This window comes from Conger conger, chromosome 2 (genome assembly GCF_963514075.1).
Source record: "Conger conger chromosome 2, fConCon1.1, whole genome shotgun sequence".
In the NCBI taxonomy this organism is placed as follows: Eukaryota; Metazoa; Chordata; class Actinopteri; order Anguilliformes; family Congridae; genus Conger; species Conger conger.
Window position 1 is genome coordinate 42,527,665 of NC_083761.1, and position 21,506 is coordinate 42,549,170.

The 21,506-nt window shown below is 47.2% G+C and overlaps 1 protein-coding gene across 2 annotated transcripts in view; it reads left to right on the forward strand.

Annotated features, from left to right (window-relative positions):
- The window catches only part of tanc2b (tetratricopeptide repeat, ankyrin repeat and coiled-coil containing 2b), a 234,058-nt gene extending 212,553 nt beyond the window's left edge, over positions 1 to 21,505 (forward strand). The window contains exons 23-32 of one of the 2 annotated variants that reach the window (XM_061226928.1): positions 1,421 to 1,514; positions 4,718 to 4,851; positions 5,266 to 5,389; positions 5,855 to 6,030; positions 7,268 to 7,400; positions 8,745 to 8,774; positions 10,550 to 10,641; positions 14,092 to 14,238; positions 15,249 to 15,349; positions 16,126 to 21,505. In XM_061226928.1, coding sequence (XP_061082912.1) covers positions 1,421 to 1,514; positions 4,718 to 4,851; positions 5,266 to 5,389; positions 5,855 to 6,030; positions 7,268 to 7,400; positions 8,745 to 8,774; positions 10,550 to 10,641; positions 14,092 to 14,238; positions 15,249 to 15,349; positions 16,126 to 18,175 — 3,081 coding nt within the window. In that variant the 3' untranslated portion in view covers positions 18,176 to 21,505. The remainder of the gene's footprint in view (positions 1 to 1,420; positions 1,515 to 4,717; positions 4,852 to 5,265; positions 5,390 to 5,854; positions 6,031 to 7,267; positions 7,401 to 8,744; positions 8,775 to 10,549; positions 10,642 to 14,091; positions 14,239 to 15,248; positions 15,350 to 16,125) is intronic. The other variant, XM_061226935.1, reaches the window with a different exon arrangement.
- The last annotated feature ends 1 nt before the right edge of the window (position 21,506 follows it).

A 21,506-nucleotide genomic window follows, 5' to 3' on the forward strand; every position in this document is an offset into this window, starting at 1 on the left:
GTAATTGGGGGTTAGGTGTTTTGCTCAGGGACACTTTGACACACACGGCGGGGGGTTAAACTGGCAACCTGCCAGACAACCATTTCTTATTCTGACCAATCACAGTTTTAATCAGGGACACCCCTATACCATTTCTCCTCTTCGGATTCCAATACCGAGCACTAAAACAGTGGGCGAATGGGAATAACATATATTGGTAGGTTTGTGCAGCATTAGGCTACAGTGCACTATCCATGTATCTATTCCCTGCTCTACGTTCATAACCTAACATAAGGGTATGTAACCTGTGCTTAACATCCATGACCTAGAATCATCCTTGACCAGATGAAACCACTATCGATATCGACATTCAAGCTAAGTAACGTTCACTTCTGCTAACAGGATGTTTCCATTATCTATTGCATTAAACCAAATGGAATAAACATCACTCATTAATATATTTTTTTACATTAATAATACATTTGAAATGCTTTCTTAGCCCTTGTAATGGATACATTGCTACCCGGTCTAGGGTCAGGCTGTGACAGGGTAAAGGATATGGAGATGGAGTGTAGAATGGGGAGTGGGAACGAAACGCACACTGCAGACCGATGAGTGACTCCAGTTCTGTCTGCCTAAGTAAACCTAAATAAACCTCAGCTAGTCTTCGAAAGCTTACTGGGCTCGAAGCGGCATGTGGCAAAACCCCAATGCAGATCAGGTCTCCTCCCAGGGTCGTCTTCAAAAACAAAGAAGGCAAAATAAGAAAGTGAAATAACAAACAGTGTCCCGTTGGAAGGATACAATCCAGCTGGAAACACTGGTAACTTTAACGGAGCCACTATATGGCGAGCAGGAGGGCACAGTCAGGGTGGGCGAACAGGGTCAAGCACGAGTGAGGCACTGGGGCGAACAAACTGAAAAAGGACAGGAATTAGGAGTTGTAAGGGATGAAGCAAGGGTCAAAATCAAATAAATAAATTGCAAATAAATCAAAACAGGCTAGGTGAGAGTCAGAGTCGAAAACAAACGAGGCAATGGTCATACACAAAATCCAAACATTAAACAAATCAAAAGGGCTAGGCGAGAGTTATAAGTCAAATACAAATACTGTCATACACAAGTCAGTGAAGCAATCACTAATCCACCAGTCACAAACGCAAAGTTTCCCAGAGCTAGTCTGCCACAAACAATTCACCTGCCGGCCTTTTCAAAGAAAAACTGGAAGACCGGAAGTAAAACAATGATAGTTGTGCATCCAGCAAAGCTGCACAACTGCAAATACAAAAGTTTAAGACTCAAGTCGTACTAAAGTTGAGACCATTAACCTGATCCTCCAGCCACCACCCCTCATCCCAGCTTCAGAGAATGTGACTTCAGATGTTACAGTTTGCTGTTAGCTCATCCAGAGTTATGAGCGGAGTGGTTCTCTCCCCCCCAGATTGTGTCCTACCTCCTGGATCTGCCAGAGAAGGATGAGGAGGAAGTGGAGCGCGCTCAGATCAACAGCTTCGACACGCTGTGGGGGGAAACAGGTAGGCCATTCTGCCGGAGCTCTGTGGAGACGGGACTTCCCACTAGTGTCTGGATCAGACCTGGTTCAAATACGTAATTGCGTTCCATTCAAATGCTTTTCTGCGCTTTACTGAGCATGCCTGGTGTATTGCCACCTATAAAATACCCTCACAAAGTGGAGACCGTGCCATCTTGGTTGGTTCAATTGCACCAGGCAAGACCAGTCGAGCACAGAACAGTATTTGAATTCAAAACAATTACTTATTTGACGTAGGTCTGGTCTGGATGTCAGGCCGCCCAGCGTTCAGGGCCGTCAAAGTTATTTTAACCCAGAAATATCGGCTCTGAGTTACAATTCATTAGGGTGTTGATACTATTCAGCTGTTTACTCTGAATGGGGCTGTCTCCATTACAGCCTACCTTCTCACCGAGGGCATAACATGGACCTTACAAACCTGTCAATTAGTCTGGGTGTCATGCAGCTAACTGCAAAGCACCTTCTGAAGGCAGCCAGTGCATTTTGCTGCTTTTCATTATTAATTTATCCCTTTCCTGTCTAGCTGTCACCGTCAACTGCCTAGCGTGGTAACTACCTGACAGTCTCTCACACTTTTGCTTTATAAATATGGCAATTACAGATTGCTTGCCTGACACCTCCGCTACGCTAACAAACTCCTGCGCTCAGCTGAGCGGCGGGCCATTTTGCCTGCTGGACCGAGAAAATATCGAAATCCAAGGTGGTTTGGAAGTACTAGGTATGCCTTGAGCATACAGCAGAAACCGCTCTTGGGCATTTATTTGGGGTCTGTGCGCTGTTTTTTTTATACTTCACAGTGATTTATAGCACCTTCAACTCCTTCATAATCCACCTTTAAACCACCTGAATCCAGCTTAATATCCCAGCTGGTCTTCGCTGGTATTTCCAGCAGGGGAGCGGGTGAGGCCACGTGCTGTAAGCCCTCATTACCGGGCCATCTCTCCACCTTTCACCCGAAGCAGAAGACGAATGGTCCCAGATAAAAAATGAATTGCTCACGGTTTAACGGCGACAAACTTGGAATCAGCCGGCGGTGGGGGGGTGACGGGGGGACGGCCTTTCATCAGCGAATGTTCATCAGCCTCCCTCTTCCCCCGCGGCTCCCCTGTTCTGCATTGCTCTTTCTATAGCAGCCTCCTTAAGGTGCCCGTCATGTTGATCCTGCTCTGACCGTTCAGTCTGTCCGTAAGGAAAGACAAACTCAAGTCAAAACTCCAGCTCTGAAGTTCCCCTTGGGGGAATGGTATTGTATAAAGAAAATCAGTGTTTACCGTCCCGTGAAACACACAACCGCACCCAGCTATTGTGCCCAAAAATAGCCTACTGCAGCAGTGTAACATAATAGCCGTGCCGGAACAGAACGCTGCTTAAAATAGACCCGGCCTTGCGGTCTCCTTGGGCAGAGGGAAGGACGGGCGGCTCGTCCTTGCTCCGCGTGCTGAATTTGGCTGAAATTCCCCCGTGCCGGGGGTGCCTGTCGCCTGGGGAAAGCTGCAGCACGCTGAAGAGGGGCAGCCGCAGTGCAGAAACGGGAGCCGGAGAGAGGCAGAGGAAGGGCAGCAGACTCCCACGGGGAGCCTCCTCTCCATACGCAGTCTCCACTCCTCTTTTAGAACCGAGTTATTTCTCCTCGTCCGCTGAATAAAAGCCTGTCTTAACCCTTTCAGTCCCAAGAGGGCCGTATGTACTCGAGCATAACTCCCGTGAAATCCCAAGTGTGCAATATGGCACTCTCGACCTCGTACTTTTTCCACCAATCAGAATGACTGCTGTACTATTGTTTTGAGCACTTGTTAAAAGCCTAATAAATTCTCAACTTTCTCAATTTTCTCCACCAAAGCCGAAAAAACCCCTTGGGAATTGAGTGAAGTCGCTTCATATTGAAAGGGTTTACAACTGCTATAGCCACGTAATGACACTTAAAATCTTTTTTTTTTTCTCTCAAGTAGAAAATGTGATTAGCTTGTTTTAAGTGAAATTTCCTTACCCCATTTGCAAATCTTGAAATGACTAAAAGCCTTGTGTCATTGGCAGTATTTTCTTTTTGTCTTTTTGAGCAAAAAGGTAATAAAAATAAGATTAGTATCAGACTAAAAGGGCCAGATTTACTGAGGAAACTGAGCAAAAACATTCACTCAACAGTGACTTTAATTGTCCATAATCTCCCCCGTTCAGAGCATTCACTGCAGGCATACATATGCATGAACAAATGTAATTATGCATCAAAAGGAAAGTCTCAGAATCCCCACTAATAGCAATTTTGACCCATTGTGACCGTTAAAGTAAGTGAATCCCATGTAGAAATTGCAACCTTGTACCGACTTGCATTTGGAAAAGCATCCGCAATCATTTAGTGAATCTGGCTCTGAAAGACCTGTTGAGACTTATTTTTTAGTTTTTACAGTGCCTTTGCCTCTGAGCCAGCACCTCGAGCCAGTACTGAGGTCATAATCCGTGAGAGAGTGTGTGTGTGTGTCAGTCCTGTACACACACTCTCCCTCTCGCTCCGCAGACTATGTGCATTACACTCTGTGAGCCGCTGTTTTTCCAGGTGACACCGACCGCGTCTGCTGCAGTGGAGATAGGGACGGAAAAAAGTTTCAGTGCACAGCAATAGGGTCCCTTCTTTCAGCGCAGGCCTTGAAATGCAGCTCATCGAGGTCTGGTTGACATTGACACGCGCTAGGCTATGTGACGCATTTTATTTGTTGACGCTGATTTGGACATGTGTGGTCAGGATGAAGCTACAGAACATCTCTGTCTGAAGGTGTGCTGGAATACGTGCAGCGAATCCAAAAAAGTTAAAACTAGTCAGTCAACGCTACAGTCTGTAAACCAATATAATGCGAGGTCATTTGATATCTTCAGTTGGAAAGTCTGCGGAGATTGGTACTGTAGAGAGTCCTATTCACTTGCAGTACAGCCTGGCGTGTCTCTGTGTTACATTACATTATATTACAGGCATTTGGCAGACACTGTGATCCAGATGGATGTACAATAAAGTGGAAAACAATGCAAAAGTTTGCTGAAAACATTAGAGGGAAGTACAGTTTAAAGTGCAAGAAATGACCACATAGACAAAAACTTGAACTTGAACCTTGTAGATTAATCAGATAACCAACTGACCAAGAAGTAGCAATAAAACAGTTTTATGTGTCGTGACCCAAACCTTCCCCTTCTCCTCAGCACTGACGGCGGCCGCAGGGCGAGGCAAACTGGACGTCTGCAGGCTGCTATTGGAGCAGGGGGCAGCTGTGGCCCAGCCCAACCGGCGTGGGATCGTCCCACTCTTCAGTGCCGTCAGACAGGGCCACTGGCAGGTGGGTGGGGCACACGCACAGGCCACTCCTCCCGAAAATACATTTCTGGTTTTCATATAGATATTTTGATCATTGTCTTTCTCAGAAAAAACAAGGCATGTGAAACATAATGAGCATAAACATGAATAAAAATTGATTCAGGGAAAGGCATTGTACAATAACATTGTATGTACAGTATTGTGTGTTATTTTACCAGTCATAACAAGTACCATTTCTTGAATATTCAATTCTCTAATTCAGAACGTTGTGCAACTTACACTTGAACTTTTGGGTTCTGCTTATGTGATATGTATCTGTATCACAAAAGTCAGTAGAGATTTTGTTAGTAACAGTGTTTAGGTTCGCAGAGAAAGGCTCTGTAGGTACAGTTCTTGTGACACTCTCTCTGTGTTTCTGTGTTCCCACCCACCTCAGATTGTGGACCTGCTGGTCACACACAGCGCTGACGTTAACATGGCCGACAAACAGGGGCGCACTCCTCTGATGATGGCGGCCTCCGAGGGCCACTTGGGCACCGTGGAGTTCCTGCTGGCGCAGGGTGAGCCGCTACACAGGGCACCTGCCACACAGGGCACCTGCCACACAAGGCAACTAAGCCTCATCTGGGTCCGCTGGCTCAGTCTCCACCTAAATGCGCTTGCATTCACCTCCCAAAGACACACAGGCCTTTTAAATCAGGATTGTCCCCTGCTTAGTCTAATCAACTGTAAGTCGCTTTGGATAAAAGCGTCCGATAAATAACTATTATTATTCCCAAGGGAAGGTCTTAATGATTATTATTAATCATTAAAATGCAACACTGGCACAAGGTTACGTGTGAAACCATGATAAATCGACTCAACTCTGCTGTCAATAACCCAATATAATGTCAAGTTGAAATAACACTATACAAATTCACGTAACAGACATTGAGACTGGAGCGTCATATTAAGCTAACGCAGGTCAGATCGTTTTCTGTTGCAGTGCATCCTGGGTAATGTAGTCTAACTTCACATCCTCATAGGTGCATCCATAAGCCTGATGGACAAGGAGGGCCTGACAGCCCTGAGCTGGGCGTGTCTGAAGGGCCACATGCCTGTGGTGCGCTCCCTGGTGGAGAGGGGGGCGGCCACCGACCACGCAGACAAGAACGGCCGCACCCCGCTTGACCTGGCCGCCTTCTACGGAGACGCCGAAGTGGTATGGCTGATTTGCCCCTTTCTTTTGTTCTCTTTCTACCTCCCTCCCTCCGGTACTCATTCTGTCCGTCTCCTGCCGCACTCGTTTCACTAATTTGAATTTGGATTGGCTTTGTTTGTTTGACGAGTGGTTGTTTTGTAAAAACATTAAATTACAGTCACAATCGGAGATACAACACCACCTCTGACCTTTGTTTGACCGTTCCTATACACACATACACACTCCACCCCATGCTGAAGAACAAGAAGAATATATGTGACGCAACATGGTAAAGGGAATATCATGGTGCAGATCTCAATTTGAAAACATTTTTTATGTGAAACTCTATGAAGAGCTACGAAATTAAGCATCATTTTGGGGATGACCAATCCTTTTTGGAGATATAGCTTGTTAAAGTATTGTGTGTCTGACAGATGTGGTTTTGAGAAACTTGATAGCATTTGTCACAGATTCTCTCCCTAGAAGTGACCTAGGTGTGAGAACTGGCCCATCAGCCACTGCTGTGAAGAGGTCTGAGTAATTTGGGGCAGGACACTAGGGCTGGGGGTGTAAATAAGCTACATAATGTATGCATAAGCTTTAAGTGGGAGGTTTAAGAATTAAGAGTTGTGTGGCTTAATACTAGAAATGCAGCATTTTTTAAACATCCTTTTAGCTATAAGATGTTTGTTGAGCATTTATAGCGTCAATATCTGCACCCTTAGTGACCTTTAATAAATATTATGAAATCATATTCTGTAAAAGTTTTCTAAGAAATAAAGGACACAACTGAATACAGAATTTGCACTAGGATTTCCTGCAGCGGCGCACAGGTTTTAGGATACAAATCTCACAGGGCGTGCACAGCTGATTCATGGAACATTACTACAGCTGATTCATGGCAGCACCTTGTGTGCGTGTACAATAAAGCCAGTCATCCAGTCAGTATGGAACAGTTGGGGTACGGAACAATACTGCAAGAGACTCCCATAAGGCTCCCATTATTCCAGGTGACATTGACCACGTCATGACGATGTCATTATTGTCACAGCCCTTTTGACTTGCTGCAATCACACCATAGAAAGGCAAAATTCGATTTTGTTCCCCGCCAGTGTTTTGGGTTTGCATTTGCACCTGACCATCCGGGTACTCCCTATATCTGTTTCAGTTTCCCTCTTGCCTTCCCTTTGTCTCTATTTTAATCTCATCTGTGTTTCTCTCTTCCTCCCTCTTTCCCTCCCTCCCTCTCTCCCTCCAGGTACAGTTCCTGGTGGATCACGGGGCGATGATCGAACACGTGGACTACAGCGGCATGCGCCCCCTGGACAGGGCAGTGGGGTGCCGCAACACCTCGGTGGTCGTCGCCTTGCTAAAGAAGGGAGCCAAGATAGGTAGGACGGACGGACGGACGTAGACCCTGACAGACAGACAGTCGTGTGAAGCCTGGCAGACAGGCTTATACGGACAGAGAACTATCAGAACGGCCAGGTGCGAAGCTGCCTCAAAGCGCTCTTCAGCAGAAAAACACATTGGTGTCTCTGCTGTCCTCTGAGGAGCAGGCAAGCCCTCAAGGCAGAAATGCAACAAAGGGAGTACTGTCGGCGGTAATTCTATAACTCAAAAAAAGCAAGACGGCATGCAAGTTTCCTTCAGAAACTGGCCGGCAGATGAAAGTGCGCTGTTGGTGTGGAATTAAATCCATGGCAGGGGATGTTGACTTAAACTCTCGCCACACCGTGTGAGTGTCTCTCAGGAATGGACGGTGTTGAGTTTGGCGGGAGGAACGACCGCTTCCTCCCCTGGGTTAGGAAGCGAAGCGCATCGGCATGAGCCGAAGCGAGACCGATCCGACTATCAATTCTGAGGCGAAGCAGACCACCCCCTCCCCGCCACTGCTCCCGTCGTCTGTCTGAGCAGAGGGTCTCGTCAATGGCCCAAAGAATTTGCACCATTTTGCTCGTTCATATTTCAACTTCTTGTTGGGCCCTTTGAACACACTCTGCGATGACTGTGACGGTCTTGATTGGTTCAGATATGTCTCACAAGCATTCCGTTGGCCATGTGACTCTACAAGAGGCACTGGGGGGAGGGGGAATGAAAAACATCATCCGTGGTCTCCCACATAGATGTTTTGAGCGCCTCCGAGAGTATATTTCATCATTATTGGATGTCCCCACCATAACCTCTGGCGCTCCGGACCTGCTGAATATACTCTGGTGTCCATTTTGAGTGATGGAATTTTACCTGAATTCTCTTCCCTTCCACCACTGCTGAGCCCCCCAGCCAGTGACTCTCTGTCGCCCCCTATCTTCTCCACAGATGGGGGTGCATTCCCTCTACAACCCCTCTCCTGCTCTCTCCTCCCCCCCTTGCTGCGATGTGCTGCTTCTCCTAGCTACTAACAGCTCTGGTTTGTGTTCTTTCCGAGTGCTGTCAGCACCAGTCTTGTGTTGGCGCCCCTCCCGGTGGTTGTTCTGAAGCAGACTGTTGTTCTTTTATTTTTCGTTCAAGCACTTTTCCCCGCTTCTCACTGCCGCTTCTTTTTCATTTCCTTTCTTCATTACTACTTCCTCCACCTCTTTCTCACTTTCTTTCTGTCTCACACACATCTGTTTTATTTTGTTGATTCTTGCCACGTTGCTCGCCCCCCTACCCCCCCAACCCTCACCCCCCTCCCTCTCCTCATAACTTAATCCCTCCTCTTCCCCTGGCCCCTCTCCTCTCTCTGGAACCAGGATGTCAGACCCTGCCCAGCCGGCCCAGAGGTAAACCCGAGGCTGTGGGCGTCTCACCCTACCAGGCATTTTGACAGCTCTCTCTCTCTCCCTTCCCTAACCCCTCAATGTCCTTTCACTTCACAAAGGCAGGCAGGCAGCCTTCAAACAATGTAGCAAGAACCCTGCCTGTTCCTCTCCAGATATTGGCAGTGAACTTCGCCCACCAATTCAAACTCAATTGAAACCAGCTGTGCAACTACCCAGAATTCCCCCTGGCCAAAGTGGGCTACCGTGCAGAGGAAGGGCCGAAGGGCACGCGTAGCCTCTCTGTAGACTGGCTTCTGTTAACATGCTCACCAGCCCCTACATGTTAACAGAAGCCAGTGGACCTAAAGGCTACGTGTGCCCTTTGTGATTCTGAAAGCATGTTCATCAGCCCCTACATGCACGATGCCCTCCACTTCTCCAGTTCCACGTGAACTCCAGTCCGCACGCGTGTAGTACGGGTTAGGCGTTCAGCCAGGGAGGATGACTCGCCCTCTGGAACATTCTACAGCCAGTATCAAACTAGCATATCAATGTCGAATGTTCTTCAGGCAGGCCTGTGACACAGGCTGTAGACATAGCGGGGAAATTCTAAATCTGCCTCACCTTCAGATCTGCCCGACCAGGCCGTCCTCAGAACCCCTCCTCATCCTGTCTGCTGTCTCAAAGACTGACTGCAGAGAACAGTGCCAGACGTGTCTCTTTAAACAAGCGAGCCGGCCAGAACGCTGGGTTTGGCCGCTGGTGCCATTGCAGCAAAAGGCAGCCAACGTCTCCATCTTTTCGGGGGAGATGGCAGCTCTTTAATGAGCAGTTTTGTTCCTTGCATACTGTAATGAAAAAGTTTGTGTTCAGCTGTGAAAGTAACATACCATAAGAAGGTTAACAGGTCTCCCAAGGGAAGGTCTTAATTAATCAGAGCTGCCTTCCTGCCGATGTTGCTGGAATTAACGTAATGACATCGCTTTCTTTTTCCCCTTCTTTTCTTTGTGTTGTATCTGTAATTAGATACTGCAGTGACATAGCACTGTTACTTGATATCACGTATGCGTCATAGCACGCATTTTACTTTACTAATACAATTTTCATTGAACAAATCCTCCACGTATTAACAGATGTCATTGACTCAGGCACAGTAATCATGCTAGAAAGCCATTTGAACATTTGAACTTAAGAGTAAAGGTCTGAAATGGTGGCTGTACTTGAAAGGGCAAATTCTGTTTCTTATCAGGGAGGTGGGCCACCAACCACCAGCCCATCGATACAAAGAGCAGTGCAGGACGCATTGGAGACCGCCCTGCCATCATTTGATGTAGGGCAGCAGAAAGGCTGGATCACACTTATGTGTCCAGCCTTTAAGCTTTTCCCATCAATTGCACTATCATGAATGCCCCTGAAGGAGTTCCTTCTGATTTATGACTGAAAGGGAGCAGATCAAGGTATTCCTGTCCATCCAGTCGTATCACAAGGATCGATTCAGCTTTTAACTGTTGGGACATGGGTCTCCTGGAAGTGGTTTTTGGTCTCTGGCTGTCCCGAGGCTAGGCTAGGCTAGGCTAGAGCACAGTTCTCTCCAGCAGACTCGAGCCCCTCCTCCATCCCACATCTGGTCGTCTTTGTGATTTATGTCTTCTTTGTAATTCCGCTGTCGTCGTCGTCTTCATCCCGACGCTCCAAGACACCCTGCATTCCTCCGTCGTCTCCTCTTTTCTCTCCCTCTCTCCGTTTTTTCTTTCTTTTCTTTTTTTTTTACCCATCATGCATCCTGTACACCACAGGTCCAGCAACGTGGGCAATGGCCACCTCCAAACCTGACATCATGATTATCCTGCTGAGCAAGTTGATAGAGGAAGGGGACGGCTTTTATAAGGTGAGCTCCGCCCACTACCCACAAGGCCATAGTGGGAGGGGTAGAATCCCTGGTCCCTCTTATGAGTACTCAGTCACTGAGAACCAATAAGGGTAAGAAGACCACAAAATCTGAAAGTCAGCCAAAATAGTATGAATTTGGCCATCTCAGTATGTGGAATTTCTTCCCCAATGTGTATCTTTGTACAAACATATCATAATAATTACAGTAATAAAAGCACAGTGTTTTCCATTTATGTGAATTAGAATGATGCATATTTAACCCTTTCAGTCACTAGCCCTATAAGAAGTTGCACTAGGCAAATCCCAAGGGGTTTTTGCCTTGGTTGAGGAAATTAAGAAAGTTGAGAATTTAGTGGGGTTTTAATAGGCGATCAAAACAATAATTATAGCAGTCATTTTGATTGGTTGAAGAGGTATAAGGAGATTTTGGGTAGTTACACTTGAGTGCCATATGGACTAAAAGGGTAAAGTAGTGAAATGCTATATTGACAGTTGACCTAGGTTGTATCTCCATGCTGACTTGTTTAGGTGAATGTGAATGTGAATGACTGAATGGGAATCTTGCATGTGAATGTATTTCTTGTTCCTTGATCTAAACTGGCAATTACCAGCACACGTGACACAGTTAAATACCTGAACACATGACACAGTTAAATACCTGGACATGTGACACAGTTAAATACCTGAACACGTGACACAGTTAAATACCTGAACACGTGACACAGTTAAATACCTGAACATGTGACACAGTTAAATACCTGAACACGTGACACAGTTAAATACCTGAACACGTGACACAGTTAAATACCTGAACACGTGACACAGTTAAATACCTGAACATGTGACACAGTTAAATACCTGGACATGTGACACAGTTAAATACCTGAACACGTGACACAGTCAAATACCAGCATATGTGACCCAGTCAGACAGCAGCACATGTGACAGTCAGATACCTTCTGGTGACACAGTAACATATGACACAGATACAGTGCCATGTAAAAGTATTTGCCCCCTTCCTGATTTCCTCCATTATTGTATATTTGTCTTACTGAATGTTTTCAGATCTTTATTGACAAAATGCAATATTAGACAATGGCAGTTTATCTGAGTAAATGCAAAACCCATTTTTTATATTCACATAATTTATATAATGACAAAATTATCAAACACCCATATTTACCTATGTGAAAAAGTAATCGGCCCCTTAATTATGCAATTTAATTGATGACTATATTTAGCTGATTGAACACAGCCGGGCGTGATTGCAACCAGCCCTGTTGAATATAAACCCTCATAGTGAGCCTTAAAGTCAGAGTTGAGCAGTTACCACAAAGTTACCACAAGCACATTATGCCACAATCAAAGGAAATTCCAGAAGAGATGGAAGAAAAAAGTTAATATATCAGTCTGGAAAGGGTTACAAAGACATGTCTAAGGCATGGAACTAATAAGCATGAGAATATCCAATAAATGGGATTCATGGGAGAGTAGTAAGGCAGAAAGCAGTGCTAACCAAGAGAAACATAATTTATTGTCTCACATTTGCAAAAACAAAAAGCACCTTAATGAGTCTTTTGGGATAATGTTCTATGGACAGATGACTCAAAAGTGGAACTTTTCTGACAAAGGCATTATTAAAGGAACTATGAATTTTGCTCTGTACCAGAAAATTCTTCAGGAGAATGTCCTGTCATCTGTCTGTGAGCTGCAACTGAAGCATAATTGAGTTATGCAGCAAGATGATAATCCAAAACACAAAAGCAAGTCCACATCTGAATGGCTGAAAAGAAACAAAATACTTTTTTTGACAGGCCTATTCAAAGTTCAGGCTTGAACCCAGTAGAGATGCTGTGGTCGTTCTTGAAAACCTACCTTCTATTTGTCTGAATTAAAGCAGTTCTGTACTGTAGTGTGCGCTAAGATTTCTCCACAGTGATGTGAAAGACCACATTTTAGCATTTGGTTGCAGTTGTTGCTGCTAAAGGTGGTGCAACCAGTTTTTAAGTTATTAAGGGAGAATTAGCTTTTCATAAACGTGATAAGGGTGTTTGATACCGTTTTTCATTGAATAAATGAATTAATAATTTTAAATGTGTTTTGTGTTTACTCCGGTTCTAATATTAGATTTTGTGTAAAGATCTGAAACCAGTGTGATAAATACGCAATAGGAAATCAGGAAGGGGCCAAGGACCTTTTCACAGCACTGTACCTGCATATCTAATGCAGATCCATTCCAGTCGACCCTCTGTTATGTCCACAACTTATGGCAAGCACTGCAAAATTACTGCTGAATGTTAGTCCACTCCTAAATTAAACCACAAGTTTGTACGTTTCAAATGAAATATCCTCCAGAATTTGTATTGCTTTTTTTATACCTAGGAAACAGGCCTCCATATTGTCCTTTCCAGCAGTTTTGTGTTTATACTGCAATGACCAACATAGCGCTTTAGAAGCACAGGTTGGTAGAATATATTTTCCAACCATGGTTGGTTAATATGTGCACCATGGACTTTGCCGCAGTGGTACTGTGTAGATAAAACTGGGTGTGCCTCTCGACTGACAAGGAGCGCATAAGAATGCACTCTCCTCTGAAAGGAAGCAATGCTAACATCTACTGGTAGATACTGCTCACTGCACTTAAGTTTGCCTTCACACAGCACATGGGAACCATGGTTCAGCCAAGAATGAGTAACAGGGTATTAATACACTCACTAATAAAAAATAAATAAATTAAAAGGTCTTAAGATATCTTCCACTCCTGGAGCAAGAAGGTTGGCGGGACTGAAATGCGTTAGCGCTGCACCTGAAAGAGTCATTTACACTCAGTGAGCACTTTATTAGGTGTTTATTAGACTTATTTTTTAGACTTATTAAGTCTTCTGCTGCTGTAGTCTATCCACTTAGAGGTTTGACGCATTGTGTGTTCAGAGATGCTCTTCTGCATACCACTGTTGTACTGCGTTACTGTCACCTTTCTGTCTGCTCAACCTCCACTCAGATATACAAATGCGCCTTATATCTGGTTTGGCAGTGGTCAGATGGCTTGCCTTGTTATACCAGCCGGTGTCCAAATGAAGAGCATTGTCTTGTGTCTTATGATGATTGTCCTGCAGTCGGCTGGGGACTCTATTAAACCAGCTCCCTGCTCAGGAGGCGGTGTGTGAGTGTGTGTTTGTGTGATTGTGCATGGGTACGGTTCCTGAAATGCTTGTATTGAGTCTTACTTAATTGAGTTTAAGCATAAGTAATTTAGCGAAGCAAATGTATATTACTCTGTTTGTACCCCTTACTACTTATCAGCCTAACTTTTTTGTGTCCTTGCATGTGTGTATGTCCCTATATGTGTGTGTGTGTGTGTGTGCGTGCGTGTGTGTGTGTCTGTGTGTGTGTGTCCCTGTACGTGTGTGTGTGTGTGTGTGTGTGTGTGTGTGTTCTCCCCTGACAGAAAGGGAAAGTGAAGGAAGCAGCCCAGCGTTACCAGTATGCCCTGAAGAAATTCCCCCGCGAGGGTTTCAGCGAAGACCTGAAGACCTTCCGTGAGCTGAAGGTGTCGCTACTACTCAACCTGTCCCGCTGCCGCAGGAAAATGAACGTGAGTCCCTGGATCTGTCCTGTCCGTCACAGAGTCAGAGCAGAGAGACACGCCTGTCCGTCAACAGATCCAGAGCAGACAGAGAGACGCCCGTCCGTCAACAGATCCAGAGCAGACAGAGAGACGCCCGTCTGTCACAGAGTCAGAGCAGAGGGAGAGATCCTGGGATGATGGGGAGCACAATGGGGAGCACAATGTTTTCATTTGCACCACGAGGGAGGGCAGGGGCTTTAGTACAGGCAATAGGGCTGGATCGGTCCTTGTATTGTCTCTCATACTGAGCACAAACTCAAGCCTTTAAAATACAGCATTACATACCCTGACATGTAGTATATCTAATTTACACACTTTGGCTTCAGGGCAAAGGAACAGGCACAAAAGAAACTCGTTTCTGTGGAGCAGAAATGAGCTCAGTCAGACTGGAATTCATTATGTCTGCAGTTTAGTCGTGAATTGGGGAAAGGATTTTTTTTTACACCCAGAGCTATAAATGCAGTCTGGTGACATTTCTGCAGTCTTGTACCAAGTGTTGATCCTGTAATTTTCTGTGTTCTACAGTAATTCCCATGATAGTATCTCCTGATAGTGTCATTTTGTTTAAATCAGCGGAAAAGGTTAGAGTTGACTGTGGAAAAAGATAATGTGTATACACCCATCTGTGAGTCCAAGTATCGGGTCAATTCATGTAACATCTTCATAGTTTTTTATTGAGGAACATAGCAAGGAGGTTGTGGTAGAATGGCTGGTCTGCAATGAACAGGAGGAGATCATTGTGCAGGGGAAGTTGATAGATTATGTGGTTTAAGTGTGTATGTCTGTATGTATTGGTGTGTATTGGTGGGCGAGAGAGAAAATGAGAGAGCGCAGGCCATAGGTCTCAGTTTGATTTTATATGTGTAGAGTATTGTGTATACGGGTTTGCTGAGTGCTGGGGAGGGTCACAAACATGTTATGACTCTGTGTTGGTCTACTGTTTGACCTGTCACTGCCTGCCCTGTTGTTGCTTTCAGGACTTTGGAATGGCTGAGGAGTTTGCCACCAAGGCGCTGGAGCTGAAACCAAATTCATACGAGGCCTACTACGCCAGAGCTCGAGCCAAACGGAGCAGCAGGTAATGAGAGAGCCACTCAAGGACAAAGGGTGGTACTTAGTGTTTCCTACACTGACCAGGGAGCGTCACTAAAGGCCAAAGGCTGGGACATGCCACACCTCTATCCCTGCCCCCTCTTCTTTGAATGACAGCCATTTTATGCTGAGTCACTCTCTAATTGACTTGAGCATTATGTGCTGGCAATGTTACTGATGTAATTTATTTTGACAGGCCCCTGCCGTTAATAAATATGTTAATGTTAATAAAGAACATGTCACTTGTACACGCTTAACTGTGTCAGAGGAAGAAGTTATGTTATTTTAAATAAGAAAATGTTGCTAGTGTTCACTCTTTGCAAATACAATAGGGTAGGCCTAAGCTCCGAAATTACTTGTTGTACCAATGTGAAATATCCCTTTAAAACTTTACATTTCCATCAAAACTACTTTTGTATTATATTAATTACATATTAGATCCCCAATCAATGTACTCCATAGTTCACAGTCAAATATGCTGTCTTTCTCATTGTCAAAACGCACGGCAATTTCTAATTAGCTTATTTGGATCAAACGTCCTTTTCCAGAGTATTTTTGCCAGTCAAATCCTTCAGCTTAATTAAACTGTCACATGACCACTAAGCCTGTCATGCTTCATGTATACTTGAGGCCTACTGCTTTTTCACACTTCAGCGCCCTCTCGTTTATTCTCTGTCTGTTTCGTGTCTCTGTCTGACTGTGGATCTCTGCTCTCCCACCCCGTGTCTCACCGCCTTGCCGTCCATCCGTTTGCCCCTGCAGGCAGTTCGCCGAAGCCCTGGAGGACCTGAACGAAGCCATGAAGCAGTGCCCCAACAACCGTGAGATCCAGCGGCTGCTGCAGCGCGTGGAGGAGGAGTGCCGCCAGGTCGGCCAGCCTCCGGAGGAGGAGCTGCCCGAACCTCCCCCGTCCCCTCCCCCTCCGCCCCCCTCGCCCCCGGCTGAGGAGCCCCCCCCGCCCCCCGAGCCCCGGCTGGAGGACATGGAGCCCGTGCAGGACCTGTTCGAGGACGAGGACTACCTGGAGCAGGAGCTGGAGGCGGCGTCCGCCGGCCTGCCCCTGGAGTCTCGGCCCAGCCCCGCCAGCCTGCCCATCATCCACAGCCCCCCGGCCTCCCCGGTGCACCGAGACTCGGCCTACCTCTCCGGGGGCTCCCCCCTGGGCCAGGCCTACGACTTCCGCCCCAGCCCCAGTTCCATGTCCTCCCCCACCTGCCAGGGCTACCAGTCCCCCTCGCCCTCCCTCTCCCCCACGCACCAGAACTCCCACTACAGACCCAGCCCCCCGCAGACCTCCCCCGCTCACCAGGTCTCCTCCTACCGCTTCAGCCCCCCGCCCATGGGCGGAGGAGGAGGAGGGGGTCAGGGGAAGGACTACCAGAGCCCCCCCCCCTCGCCCCTGCGGCGGGGCCCTCAGTACCGGGCCAGCCCGCCGGAGAGCGTGTGTCTGTACCGCTCCCAGTCCGGCTCCCCGGTGCGCTACCAGCAGGAGCAGCTCCCCGGGCGGCCCAAGTCGCCGCTGTCCAAAATGAGCGGCCAGCGCTCGTTCCAGCTGACCTCGCAGGCGTCTCAGGGCCTGCGGCTGCAGCCGGCCATGGCGCAGATCGTGCGCACCAACCAGCCCAGCTCGGCCGTGCACTCCAGCGCCGTGCTGGGCGGCGCTCCCTACGGCCAGATGGCGCACCCCATCAGCGGCCGCTACCAGGGCGGCTCGGTGGACGTGGAGAGCCGGCTGGTGTACCAGCCCTCGCTGGACGGGCGGCCCATGGCGCAGGTGCAGGCCAGCCTGAGCGCGGGGGCGCTGTGTCAGCACGGCGGGCGGGGCGGGGGCGTGGACGCGGGCCTGCCCAAAGACGAGCCCCCGCAGCGGCCCTCCTCAGCGTACCGGCCCGCCGGGGTCGGGGGCGTGGCCCCGGGGGGCGGGATGCGGTACGGGCAGACCCCGCAGATCAGCCGCAGCCAGTCAGCGGCGTACTACCCCGTCTCCAAACACGAGCTGGAGCGGGCCTCCGCCCTGCCCCAGTGCCAGCTGGGCTCGCCCGAGGTCCCGCACCTGGTGCGCCGGCCCGTCAGCGCCAACACGGGCGAGGTGAAGCAGCACCCGCCCACGCCGCGGCCCCTCATCCACTCGCAGAGCGTGGGGCTGCGCTTCTCTCCCTCCACCAACAGCCTCTCCGCCGGCTCCGCCTGCAGCCTGGCGCCCGGCTTCCGGCCGTCCGCCTCCGTCCAGCAGATGGAGATCCCGCTCCAGCCCGCCTACGAGCGGCCCTGCGACGACCTGTCGCCCGTCTCGCCCTCGCAGGGCGCCGCGCTGTACCAGGCCGAGCCCGCCCGCTCCCGGACCACGCCCTTCATGGGCATAATCGACAAGACGGCGCGGACTCAGCAGTACCTGCACCAGCCCTCCAGGCCCTGGGCGGTCTCGTCCCTCGACACGGTCATCACCAGCCCCACCTCCCCGGGGAACCTGGTGCAGCAGGTGCCCGGCGCCTCCTACAGCCCGCCCACGTCGCTAGGCAACATCGCGTACTACAACAAGACCAACAACGCCCAGAACGGCCACCTCCTGGAGGACGACTACTACCAGCAGGCCCAGCCGTCCTCCCTGGGCAAGCTGGCCAATGGCTCCCGGGGGGACATCCTGGAGCGGGTGAGCCAGGTGCCTACCTACCCGGACGTGAAGGTGGCGCGGACGCTGCCCGTGGCGCAGGCCTACCAGGACAACATGTACCGGCAGCTCTCCCGCGAGGCCCGGCAGGGCCCCACCTCGCCCATCAAACCAAAGAGACCTTTCGTGGAGTCGAATGTGTAAGAGTGGAGGGAAAGGGAGGGGGCGAGGCCCATGAGTTCTGTATGGGAGCACACAGAGTCCCTCACAAGGGGGGTTAGGTAGTGCTTTCACAGTGTGCAGCTGGAAAGGCGAGATGAGAATATGACAGACAAAATGGCCACCGCGGAATCGAGCTTTCACACCCGTTTAGGGGTCCCGAGAAAGCTACTTGTCTTCTACATGCACAATATTCAAAGCGTTGTGTAATCTCTAATGTCAGTTTTTAGAATGCAGGATAAAGCAGAGTGCATCTGATATTGCTGATATATTAAGGGCCGCATTAAGCATCTCTCAGTGTCTGCACAAGTAAAAGAAACAATAGCGTCCGCTCTTGGACAGTACAGATCCCAGAAGCCTCCCCCCCCCCCCCCACATGATCTTCTCTCCACCTCTGAATTAATGCCTGGGGTTGTTGGAGTGGGACAAAATGTCTCAATCACTTACCTACAGAAGACAAACTCTCGGTCCGTCCCTTGTTAAAATGCAGAAAAAAGCATGCTCTTTTCTGAGATCGCTACCTTCTGTACTGTAAAAGATCGGAATGTTCTATACTGTAAATGTAACAAAAAGTTAACTTAAAACAAACCTGTACTTAGAAAAGGAAAAGAAACTAATATTTATCATTTTAAGTTATATATACTGTATATAAATATATACATACCTTTTTGGTTGGTTGGTTTGACTGCGTTTTGGTTTGCTTTTGTGTTTTTTTTCTTTCGCCAGTCATGAGAAAACTGGCAGTGAATCCTACAAGGGGGACATTTACAGACTTTAAATTACTAAAGTTTACTGAACATGGTCTTGCACCCAAGCTGGTTCAAAATATTTTGTTGCATAATGCATGGCTATATACCACAAAGCTCATACACTTAACACGGCTTCTATTGACGCTGGCAAGTTACAAGAATTTATTTAATTCCATTTTCCCCGCCAAAGTCTGCTACAGACGAAGTTATGTCTAAGTGTTTTCCTATGGTCCAAATGGATGGGATCGTTTTGTAATTGCATTGAGGCATCAAATGCGGCCATTTTGTGAAGGTAATGCATCTTATGCAGTTACAACACTGAAATGCGGAGTACGACCACAGTGCTTCCCCCTTACACATTTTGGGAGAAACACTATGGCTTAGCTGGTTGGTCCTTTGTCTCATATTTTAGGCTGCACATTGTACTCTATAGCTGGTTTTATTTCACTGCAGATTCATATGAAATCCTTAGCGTTCAGACCCTTGGACTTTAATTTTCCCCTCTAGCACTTACATAATGTGAAAAAAATGCGAATGGTTAACATGAAGGTTCCTTTAGCACCATAAAGCTATGATTGGAGGTGGGAAGGTTGACCATGCCAAGACGAGACAGACTGTGACTATGAAACGGTCCTCACGCGCCGTTTGATTTGTATGGTTTTATTTTAACTTATGGCTTTATTTTATTATTATTCACCACGTTTCTGCACTAATTGCCTGTGAAGTTCTTGTACAAGGGTGCACTTTACAGTTCTTCAGTTATGATGATTGTTATTTTGGGTGTTTTTTTTTTATGGGGGGGAGTTAATCTTCTCAAACAACAATACTGGATGAATCTTTGTGAGTAGGTGTCCTTATTAATAGAAAAGATCAGTTTTTGTCTTTTGGTGAGATTTTTCATTTCCAATCAAATAAATGAATAATAATAATTTAAACAACGTGTTTTAAAAATGATGATGCTTGTTGCCTTTAATATAGCACAAACTTTCTGCTGTACATACTGGCCAAAAGCTCCCCTCTGCCCGAAATCCAACATGGCATTTTCTTGCATATCCTGTAAAGCTCCCTTTTTTGCATAAACCATGAGTATCAAGCCCAACATAATTTGCAATTGTAGTTCTTTGTACAGTGCTTCAGAACTACAACTTCCAGTGGACCGCTTTCCCATTAATCCAACCTACTGTTTTCATGTATCCAAATGAGCAGGTTGAGAAACCAGATAAAGAGCTGGTATTGAAGAAGGAAAATCCTTCTGTGGGCTTCACTTACTCTTTAAACAGCCTTATCAGCTGTCCATTGGGGCTGAACAGTCAAGTTGCACAAAAAAAGCATTGAGTGTACTATGTGACACGGTGAATTGGTGGAGTTCCCCAGAGTGCATTGCTCTGGTAGGACCAAAAGAGAGAATGCCATCCAGTCCATGCTATCCAGCTCCAAGCATCCATCAACCCTTACAGAGCCTGCCCGCTAGCTGACACTCACCTGTGTGATGTTCTAACTCACAGGAGGGTGGAAAAGTCTAGAACATTACACCCGTTGTGTAGACAAGTGAGTTTCTGCTTTTGATTTGCTTCTGTTTGGTTTTATATCTCCCTCCCCACCTGCTTTCCCACTATACCGCATTACTGAGTTGCTCTGGGCTCTTAACAGCCCAAAATCTGATGCCTTCCAAACCACAGAAAAATCATCCCGTTCACCTCTGTTAGGCAACCTCGCCTATAGTATGCCGGTCTAACCTGGTCTGTTTTCGAGGTGCCTGTCAGTCCATTTACTGCTGAATGACTATTAATCGTGCGTCATACTTTGAGAAAAGTTAGGGTGCCACTGCAAGTGCCTGTAGAATGTTAATGAGAAATCAGATAGGTGCTGAGCAGTGAATCTGCCCCAAAAACCTGAACCCACACTGTGGTTACAAGAGCCTTGCTCTGTTGTCAGGCCCTTGACACCTGTTGTCATAGCAAACACTATGAAGAAGCACACCATTTGGTCGCATTCTTCCATCAGTAACAGAAGGTATCGATCCCCAGCTACATAAGCCAGAAGAGGGCGTCGTCGAGCCTTATCATGACAAACTCTGTCGACGTTCAAGGGGAAAGGGTTGTTTTGTTTTTCGAGGGGTGGGTTTTTTTAAGACTTCCAATGTAAATGATTTTGCTGTAAATACTCCTGATGCATGTTTTAATCTTCAAGTTCCACACACGCATACTGTACATGTACCCTGGTTCTGGTTTTGCGGTATCCATATTGTATAAAAGCAGGGAAGAGGAGAGGGGAAGTGCCCTCCTCCTGTTCTCTCTGGCCTCACCAGACAAACGCTGAACTTTTGAGGGGTTTCTTTTGATTATTTTCTTTTCATTTCAGTGTATTTGCTTGCTGAGCAGAGTTCTCTTGTCTGTACATGTGAGCTGTCAGATCGCTGTGATAGTTTAATGAAAACAACGGGGGAAAAAAGTCCAATAAAAAGAATGCTTTTTTATCTCCTGATGAAAGATTGTAATCTGTACAATCAAAGTATGTATGAAAGAATAATGTATTATTTTATAAATGGTTACCACTTCAAAGAACAC